Here is a 9,862-nt window from a genome sequence, read left to right as displayed (position 1 = left end):
GAGGCAACGAGAAGATTTTATGAAGAGCTATATCAGAAGAGGGAAACAAACAGGAAGATGATGGATCTGCGGGAAGAGGTTGAAGGAAAAGCCCAGGAACTGAAAATGTGGGAGGTAAGGAGCAAGACAGAGAAAGGGATGGAGCACTCCCCCAGCGAGTTACAGTTAGGAAACCTGGAGACCAAACAGCTGCATTGGAGTCTGTGATGCCAGGATTTTCAACCTTTCCTCCCAATCCTCAGACTACATGGTACATTGTAGTAGAGGCTTTTGCCACACTGCCATGTTTTCTGTGGGTGGGGTCCCTTCCTTTCAGACTTGGGTAGGTATAGGACATTGGTCTCATCAGCTTTCAGTTAAGAGTCCAGCACCTAAGTTTTCTTTGAAAATCCCACTTGCAGTTTTGATTGCAAGTTCTTTGGGGTATAGTGCTTCCTTTTCTGTGCTTCTAAGTGCTACCCCAAGACAATGATAGTTTAAAAAATGCACAGTTGTTTGGAAGATGCTTCTGCTAATTCCATAGCAACCACCCCCTGGACTAAGAAACCCCCTGCCAGTCTCTGTTATTAACCCCTTGGCCTTTAGATGTCAGAGTTTATCTTGTCCAGGATCCACTTACTGTCTTGTGAAAAAGCAAGGTTCTAGTATCCCCTGAAAGTCTGGGCCTTGCTCGTCATTTTAGAAGTATGAAAGACGTAGAAAACATGTGCAACCAGTTTAAGATTGATTGGAGACATGAAACGTGGAAAACCTCCCAGATAAACATGCACAATTTTTGCCTGGCTTTTATTTTTATTTTTAAGTCCTTTGTCCAGAGTTTTGGATTTCTCCCAGAGTAAAGCATCAAAGCCTGCATGCATGTACCTGATGCTTACTGCCCCTTTGTCACCTGTTCTCACTGACACCCATTGCAAAACTGTCTTTAGGCGACTCTCTGGGCTCAGCTCCATTGGGCTGCTTTACTTATTGTCTGCATTGGTGTAGCCTGGATCTGGAGCTGGTCTAGGGGGGCTTTTGCTATTGACTTTGGGAGCAGAAGCAGGTTTATTATGAACTAGGAGCCCCTTGTGACATGGTGCCATACGATGCTAATTCCCACATTCAAAAAACATCCTTGCAACCCCCATGTTGAGCTTGTAGTTACTAGGACCTGCTGAGAGCCCCCTGTGGATCTGAGTGATGAGAATGAAATCCTGGCATGAACACATTGCTCCATTTTTCTATCCAGCTCCCTTGGCACCAGCTGCTGCAGGCCTGAGCTTGCCCTTTGCACACCCTGAGCTGCAGGTCCCAACTCTTGGACCTACGTTCCAATCCATTTACATGGATCTAAAGACAGAAAAGCTTCACTATTTTCCTTGAGCCCTGCTGTAACTGATTCAAGTGTACCCTACTGCACCCTCCAAGGCATGAGAGCCCCCTGCTTTCTTGCCTTCTTCCCCCATTCAAACCTTCTGATCCTCCCCTTCTCTTCCTCACCAATTTCCTCCACCTTCCCTCTGTCCCCCAGGAAAAAATCTTGGAGCAGCGGCAACGTCTGATGATGAAGATGAAAGAAAACACCAGCAAGCTGCAGCAAATGAACAGGTTCTGCCTTGAAAGACAGGGACTTGAAACCAAGCTGGACGCACTACAGAGCAATCTGGTAAGCTTCCGTGCAGCCCTGCCTGCTGCTGGCTGGGGGCTGTGCACTAAGAGGGGGCATCGGTTTACTCCCACTGGGTCTCTTGCAGCTCTGCTGTGGGCATCCATGGGCTTGGTCAGTAATACGCACTGGTAAAGTTGACTGGCAGCTCCACTTCTTATGACCGCAAGATGAGTCTCACCCAAGTTCCTGCTAGAGCAGCCATGCCCAAATTTTCCTTGTTCACTCATCGTGATGAAACCATCCTGTATCTACTTAAAAGGGATGAGGCTTCTCTTCCAGTAAATCAGAGCGATCTGAAAAAGTGAGGCATGTGATTTCCTTTGGTCTTTCCTACCCTGATCAGAGGCCTGAGACTACATTAACATTCACTAGCTGAGTGGCTTCCCTCTGTGTTAGGATGACAGTGGAGAAGGCATAAACTTGGCCTGTTGCTTGGGTTAGCAAATGGACAGCTTCACTCTCCCACCTGAAATGGGTCCAGTCTCCCCATGCACTTAAAGGGAGCTCTCACCTTTTCCTCTTCCAACAGGGAGCAGAATTTGAGGGGCCCCAGAAAGCTGATCTCCAGGACAGAGAGAGGTTGATCATGTTGGTGCAGCTCCAGGCCCAAGAGGCAGAAGTCCTGAAGGAGGAAATCACTCTCTTAAGGAGAAAAGATGGGCGCATCTTCCCACCACCTCTACCACCCCCCAGCACTGATATGCTGAATTAAGTCTCCCTCTGGTGCTAGCCTTATTCATTCTCTGTGTCCCTGCCAGCCTGGATGCTAGTGTAAGCCTGTGTGCAGTCAGCACCCATCCCTCGCAACACAGTTGGTCAAAGCAGAACTCCAGGATTCAGTCTCCATCTGGGCTGCCTCATTACCAGTCTTTGATAGGGCAGTTTAAATACAGAAGGTCCTGAGTCTTTCAGGTCCCAGCATGCAATGTTCTTCCTCCAGTCAAGCCAGCAAGAGCATGAGGCATGGGATCCTGTGCTCTCCAAGGCTACAGTGAGGCAAGCTGCACCAAGGCTGCCATAAGGTAAATTAGGTGCAGTCCCTACACATACAATACATGAATCCTTGCAGCAGTGGCTCTTCCTGTATTTCCATGGCTTTTATCACTATGTTCATGACAATCAGGCCTGCTCTTGCAGGACTCAACAGATATAGGCACTGTTGGCAACCCAAGAAATATGCTGTATTACCAGCCATGACCACATGCTGGTATTGTGTCTAACTGCGCATGGCTCCCAACTATCTTACACTAGAGAAGAGCTCAGTCTCTTTTTCTTACCCTACTTTCTTTTCCCTTGCTGGCTGGCATTCCCACGAATTGGCATGTCCCATTAATGCATAATTTGCTTTCTGTCACCTCTCACTCAGCGTCATGGAACAGTTTCTACCTGCACAGTCTTGCAGAAGGACATGGAGGAAGAATGAGGAGAGGTGACCTGAGTTTTACACATGGGAAATCAGTGTTGAAGCTGGCATCACAATGTAGATAATAAACATTTGGCAGCAGGCTGGACTCTGCACTCTTTTGTGATGGTTTTGTATGTGGTGATTTTTGAGGGCAGAAAGGATGGACCCAGGGGGGTAAAATTGCTGAAATGTGAATCAAGGGAACCTCAAGCTGGCCTCCTGCTTGAATGAAGGCTGTAGACTTACCCTGCATCCAACTCCACAGCTTGCAGTTGCACCAAAGTGTGATATTTGGAAATATATCCCATCCTGTTTTCAAGAGCTGGAGGCTTTGCCATGTCCCGTGGGAAACCATTTTGATGCTTAATCATCCTCACTTAAAAAAATGTGCATCTTATTTGTTTTTCTGAGATTTTTTCCTGACTTCAGCTTGCAGCCCTTGGATTTTATTAAGCCTCGGTCTGCTGACTGCAGCTCGGAGAGCAGATGTTAACCCTCTATATTCAAATCTGGAAAAGAAGGGCTAAAAGGACTTTATATAGCAGGTGGGTTGACAGAGACACAAGAAGGACTTTGCTGACTGCATCAGCTGTACAGACAGAAGCACAGTTAGTTGGATGATCCACAGAAGTGGGGTATTGTTAAGTAGTAAGTAGGAAAAGAATGTGGTAAAGTACAGTCAGTTACATTCATGTTTCTTGTTTTCAAATGTGGTAGTTCTAAGTAGAAAATTAAAAGGGGCACATGTGTATGCAGGCAGTTAGTGAGCAATGTTAGTGAAGATGTGGTTGACTGGATGACTACCGGACTGATTTCTGATGGGTGAGAATCACCCTCTTAAAATTGTTCTGCCGAACTGTAATTTGGTGCTTTGATACCTAGAAGTTAGTTAACAGTTCTTCTGAGTTGGTGGCATTAGAAAGGCCCATCAGAAAGGGCTGGCAGTTTGGGGGCATGGTCAGAGAGAAACCTTCCAGCCTTATGGGTCAGCCCCACATTTAGACAGCAAAAGGCTCATTCTGTAGAGGGGAGTGAGAAGGAAGAAACATGAAAGACAAGAGCAGTAACTTGTTTAGAGGAGTCCAGGGCAAGCCTGCTTCTTTTCAGTACCACAGGGATCTGGAATCTGCATGAAGAGAGAGCTGCAGCTTGTGACCTGGCTGCTATTTTATTCTGCCTTCTGTAGATCAGGATTGTGGTTCTCTGAACTACTTCCACCTTCCTGTGCACAGATCCCTCAGTGGTGAGGTTTCACTATGAGGTAGGTATAGCCCATCCAAGACCAAGGGCTTTTTTAAACTGGGTAAACTGAGTGTATGCCCCATGAGTTCTTTCTTCCCCTCTTGTAAATTTTTCTAGGTTGCTGTTATTTGTGAGTTAAGCTTAAGTTGAACCAAGATCAACCTTGTGGACCCACACTCGCTTTGGAGGGAAAGCCAGGGAAAAGGACAAAAAACTGGACGGCAGCCACCGGGAGAGGAAAGACTTTGGGAACCTTCATGCACCAGGGAAGATTCCCACCTAACGAATGCAAAGCCCAGGAGTCAGGAAGAGGAAATGAACAGCAGAGATCCCAAAGGCTGTGGTACTCACACCAAGCAGAGGTTTCTAGGGCTGCCTGTTTGCATCCTAGCAGCCTTCTCCTGGAAGGTACACTCTCATATCCCACTGAAGAAAATGCCTTCATCTACAGGCCCAGACTCTAGCAGCCTCTGGACTATGGAAAAAGACAGAAAACGGGGGTGGGGGGGGGCGTGTTCTTATGTGGCTGTAGCCAAGGATTTAAAGATGGGAAGTCTCTGCCTCAGTCAGCTCAAGGTCCCAATCTTACTTCTCCAATGCCTGACCTCAGCTGGAGCAGGGATTAGGCCAGATCACTTCTGCTGAATCATGGACTAAGAGGAACCACCCAGGGACTCAAAAAAAGCAGCAAGTCCAATGGAGTCTTGTTGCCTGCCTCACTAGAAAGGGTTCAGCAAATATCAAACCACAGCAAAGACTAAAGCCTTTATTGTAGATGTTAAAGCATGCGTTTGTCTTTACAGATGCACTACCACAGGCGGCGTGTACGTGAAGGGCTGTGAATGGCAATAAGTACAGTGCATAATTCCAATCTGTTCTATCGGGCGCATCCCCACAACAGCTCTTCCTGCTGTAGGAAGAGATGGGACCTTTTCCATAGCCTCCGCTTTCAGTTTGCCACAGTCTGTGCTGCAAAGATGACACTAAGCCGCCACTGTGCTTGGACTGACATCCTGCAACATCCAACGTGCCGAGTGAAGGCTTCTCTTTTTAGTCTGTATTCTGATGAACAGCCCCACCTCACCCCAGGCTGATGCCCCAGTTTCTCATTCCCTCCTGCTACCTGGAACAGGATGCTTTCCATCTCCATAGCATTATAAAAGGCACATATACATCTATTTACAAGTGCATAAATATATAAATAGGGATGTTATACAAAAATAAATACCCATATTCTCTCTCTTTAGAATAAGTCTTTAGCACAGGCAGCTCAGTCCCTAACTGGTGGGAGGAGGAGTCTCTATGGGCATATGTGCGGGAGGGCTGCTGCACAGATGCCTTCTTGGGTCCTGGGTCAGGCAAGTGATCGCTGGGTTCTGGACAGGTAGGTCTCCTCTGGCCTGGCAGCAGCCTATCCTCTCTACTTCTTCAACTGGCACCAGACCCAGGCAGCATGGGGCACCTAGAAAAGAAGGGGAACAAGAGCCAGTGACAAAGAAAGCAAAGCTTTGACCAGCACAGAAAGGTGCTAGGGGATGGCAAGGGACACTCACTAGCTATGAGCTCCACTGCATCCAAACCACCTTTGCTTTAGCTGAAGAGGAACCAATACAGTGCTTGGTCCTCCCCACCCTTGTTCTGTGGTAGCAGGCCCACAGAGGCACCTCACACCACAGGGCCTGCTTTTCCTAACAAGAGAATGGTTTTGGCAGACTAGCCTTCTGGGGAACGTACTGATTTAACCTTTCAGGTGTCCTGCACTTAGATGCACGCCTGCCTCTGCACTCATCTGACTGACTGGCTGGACTATGGGAGTGCTGGCAGGCTAAGGCACTGCAGCAGCTGACTGCACAGCTCTGGTGTCACCCACCCAGGCTGGGTACCTGCTCCCAAGCAGGCCAGTTTCCTCTGCATCAGGCCTTATCTGGATCAGTCTCATGGTTCCACCTGCTAAGCTGGCTTCTTCACATGGCTGGCTGGTGTGGCATGAAGATGCAGTGCCAGCACATCAGAACTCAGCTTTATAAAAGACTATGCGTCATCTCCACTGCCCTCTACCAGCCTACCTAGAACAACACTTTCCCTTCAAGGTGAACCTAAACAAGAAAAGCAGCAGCATGCACCAAGCTCTCTTGCTCACTGACCTGTGTGGAACATGGGGTCCCTCCTGGCTTCCAGGCCAGCGCCTCCCACCTTGCTTCCCATCACTGGACGATGGAGGCCAACGAGTTGTTCCTGCAGGTGATGGCAGTCATCGTGTGGCTGGAGCAGCTGATGAGTGGAATCACCCGGGAGGCTGTAGAAGAAAGAATGTTCTTCATGTCTGGAATTGGGCAACCTGGAGGGAAGACAGGAAAGGGCTTCCAGTTAAGGCATTATCTCCAAATACTGTCCTCCAGGAGAACTGGGGTATGTTCTCTTAAACCCAATTGAAGGTTCAGCAGGAAGTTTCCCTTTGAAGGGGGACCTGCACCTGGTGCTGCCTTCCATGAGCTCAAATACAGTATCAGCCTGGTGTCATGACACTGAATGCCCGCAAATGGGGGAAAAGTGGTACATGCATGTGTGATGGGGACTGAGGTAAAAGGACACTCAGATACACACCCTCTTATTCTATGACCCAGCCTCTCTCTAGAGAGACCCCACATAGTGCTAGAAGGCAGCTCCCTGGTCTGTACTAAAGGGCTGGCAGGCCCAGGATTTGATTCAGATACATTAGAAGTGTTGCCTTGTTCTTCTCTCACATGGGGAAATATAATTTAATTAGAGCAGGCCAGAAAATAGTTTGCCTTCCAAAAAGAGAAAAAGTGGTATTTTGTTTATTTGTAATTTTGTCCCAAGTTAAGAAAATGGTTAAAGGGGAAAAAAAATGGTTAGAATTTTAATAGGAAAAAAATCTCAAAAAAATTCTGTTTTGGAGAACCAAATGGGAGTGCCTTTGCTTGATCACTGGGCAGGGAGCCCTGCCCTGACTCTGCTGTACAATGCTGGGTGGCCTGGAATTTCTAAGGCTCCCACCAGCCAACACAGGAGGACTTGGGAGCCCAAGGATGCCTGATGGCCAAGTCCCCCATCAGGCTGGTGGCTGAGGTGCCTGGAAGATATGATATGCAGGGCACATGGACATTTTCCAGCAATAAACTGATTCTGTGATGACAGAATTTTTGTTGGAAATCTGATGGAAAATTCCCCACTGGCTTGAGGCTTAATATAGGGCCTGGAGTCCTCAGGACCTGCCTACTCCATAAGGGTGTAAGAAGAAATGGCAGGAAGGGGAGGACCAGAGAGGATGGAAACAATGAAGTGAAATCTGCAGTGAGGTGCTCTGAGGAGGAGACTAGAGCTAGCAATAGACATTGCCCAGCAAAGTGGATCAGCTGTGCCAGATGCAACTTGGCCAAGCTGATCCATTTCACTGGGCGCAATGCATATAGCCCATCAATCTTGTGAGACAACAGGCAACGTGTTCCCTGCTTCCAGAGATGCATCTCTCAGCAATCTCAGGGAAACCCTGGAGATTGCTGGAGGCATGCCTCTGGAAACAGGGAACCCCAACTTTCCCTGTTTCCAGATACATTCCCCAGAGATCTTAGACATGTCCCTAGAAGTGGGGAAAGCTGGGACAAGCCAGTACAGTCTAGGGCTGGGGCTACTAATCAGCCCTAGGACCACACCAGTGTCCTAGCTTTCCCTGCTTCCAGAGATGCACCCCAGCAATGCCAGGGATGAGTCTCCAGAAGCAAGGAACCCCAACTTTTTCCACTTGCAGAGACATGCCCCAGAGATGGCTGGGGGTATGTCTCTGGAAGTGGGAAAAGCTGGATAGGCACTCCCAGGGCTTACGAGGCCCAGTCTGGTACAGGAGTTCCCATTCAAGCTCCAGTTGCCCATGTTCTCCTGCCATAAAGCAAATCTATGTACACCACAATACAGCAGCACAATTTATTATTATGTTTTGTCATGGTGCGACAGAAGGGAGGAACACCTATTTGCTGTCACTTTGTGCCACCATAAAAATGTTTATGACAGCACAAAGGTGACATCTGTTTCCACACTAGGTCTGGACAGATGGGAGATTCTCAAGGGTGGCTTTGTATCAGTAGTGTCAACAGTAATCCTCTGGTCCAACCCGAGTCCCCAACCCCAACTGGAACATGAAAAGGGGAAGGAAGAAAGGGAGATAGGTCATCTTCAGACTGAGGCCTATGCTGCCCTAACATCCTCAGAGGTGTGAGATAAATTAAAAGAACATGAAACCTGGAACAGTCCTAGCAGCAACATCTGTTAGGATGTAGACTAGTCTCCCAAGAGAACTGGATGGGGAAACCTCACTACTTAAAACTTTTTAACAGGGTTGGACAAAGCTTTGGAGCCCAGGTAAACAGGGAATGACTCTTGAGGGCACATAAGCCAACCTAGCAGATCTTTTCCCTAAGTCCCACAAGTCCTTGTATTATCACTGCACTACCCATGTCCAAGCCCCATGAGCCAGGGCTTACCTGGAGCTCTGATAATTTTGCTGGAGGTTGCCATTTTGCATCACCCTTTCTTGCAGCAAGGTGTTGGTCTCATCCTGTGGTTGAAATGAGAGAGGGAGGAACATCTTAGAAGAGCAAGAATGCAAGCCAGGGTTAAGGGGATGGAGCAACCAAAGCCAGTCCTATGGGAGGGTGGAGTGGGGTCAGTATAACGGATCAGAAAGAGGGGAAGCAGAGATGACTTGCGCTTTGTACTGGAGAGGCCAGAGTGCCTGTTGGGAAGTGGAATGAGTACTAGCAAACTCATTTCCAGCTAAACATGGTAACAGCCCTTGATGACTGCATTAGAACAGTTAAGTTGCTACCTAGACTTGTGTTCCCAGGAGAATGATGGGGTCCCCTGTAAAATCCCAGCACACCCTTCCCCAGCAGCAAGGAAGGAACGTTCCTCACTGAGATGCGAGGGCCCCTCACTCCCTCTCCTCAGCCAGTCTGCCAAGGAGCTGTTCCATCTCCGCACTGCACCTAGGAACAGCTTCCCTGCTCCCTTCCTTCCAGGACCCAGGTGCACAGTCTCTTTCTCCATAGTTAACTGGAAAAGGATTTTCCTTCACACACACTGCCTCCATTCACTTGGCTGCAGCGTGGAATGAGCGAGTCTGGTCAACTGTTCCCCTTCCACACCAGTGCCGGAGAAGACAGAAATCCCATGGAAAGGGCTGACCAGGAGGCCACAGGGCCAGAGGCTGCCTGACTAAAACATCCACCCAGCATTTTGTTCATGTCCCTTGTCAACCTGGGTGTGAAAGTGAGACCTTACCTGCTGAACTTCATCCGAACAGTAGTCGCGGGGCTTTGTGCTTGGGTAGCCTATCCCTGCTGTGGGATAGCTGCCATTCAGGTGCACCCCATTGGCATAGGACTGTCCACTGGCTCGAGGAGCAGAGACCCCTCGCAGGGGCACCATGGTATATTGGCAGGAGGACACCAACAGCCCAGCTCCAGGGAAGCCCATGTCTATGGTCTGCTCTGAAGAGGGAGAAGAAGGAAGGAGCACATAAGGCTGGGAGGGTGAAGGCTGCTGACTGT

General features: G+C 48.6%; 2 protein-coding genes across 4 annotated transcripts in view; one reads left to right on the top strand and one right to left on the bottom strand.

Annotated features, from left to right (window-relative positions):
• Positions 1–3,166, top strand: part of CFAP44 (cilia and flagella associated protein 44) — a 74,295-nt gene extending 71,129 nt beyond the window's left edge. The window contains exons 34-35 of the mRNA XM_019526843.1: positions 1,511–1,645; positions 2,178–3,166. Coding sequence (XP_019382388.1) covers positions 1,511–1,645; positions 2,178–2,360 — 318 coding nt within the window. The 3' untranslated portion in view covers positions 2,361–3,166. The remainder of the gene's footprint in view (positions 1–1,510; positions 1,646–2,177) is intronic.
• A 1,875-nt stretch (positions 3,167–5,041) lies between these two features.
• The window catches only part of BOC (BOC cell adhesion associated, oncogene regulated), a 97,817-nt gene continuing 92,996 nt past the window's right edge, over positions 5,042–9,862 (bottom strand). For all 3 annotated transcript variants that reach the window (XM_019526844.1, XM_019526846.1, XM_019526845.1), the window contains 4 exons: positions 9,594–9,802; positions 8,795–8,868; positions 6,440–6,633; positions 5,042–5,757 (listed from right to left, as the gene is read on the bottom strand). In XM_019526844.1, coding sequence (XP_019382389.1) covers positions 5,573–5,757; positions 6,440–6,633; positions 8,795–8,868; positions 9,594–9,802 — 662 coding nt within the window. In that variant the 3' untranslated portion in view covers positions 5,042–5,572. The remainder of the gene's footprint in view (positions 5,758–6,439; positions 6,634–8,794; positions 8,869–9,593; positions 9,803–9,862) is intronic.

The sequence above is a fragment of the Gavialis gangeticus genome, unplaced genomic scaffold, assembly GCF_001723915.1.
Source record: "Gavialis gangeticus isolate Ggan-Ray unplaced genomic scaffold, GavGan_comp1, whole genome shotgun sequence".
NCBI classification, from domain to species: Eukaryota; Metazoa; Chordata; order Crocodylia; family Gavialidae; genus Gavialis; species Gavialis gangeticus.
Note: the sequence above shows the minus strand (reverse complement) of the source record. Positions and strands in the feature narration are given on the sequence as shown.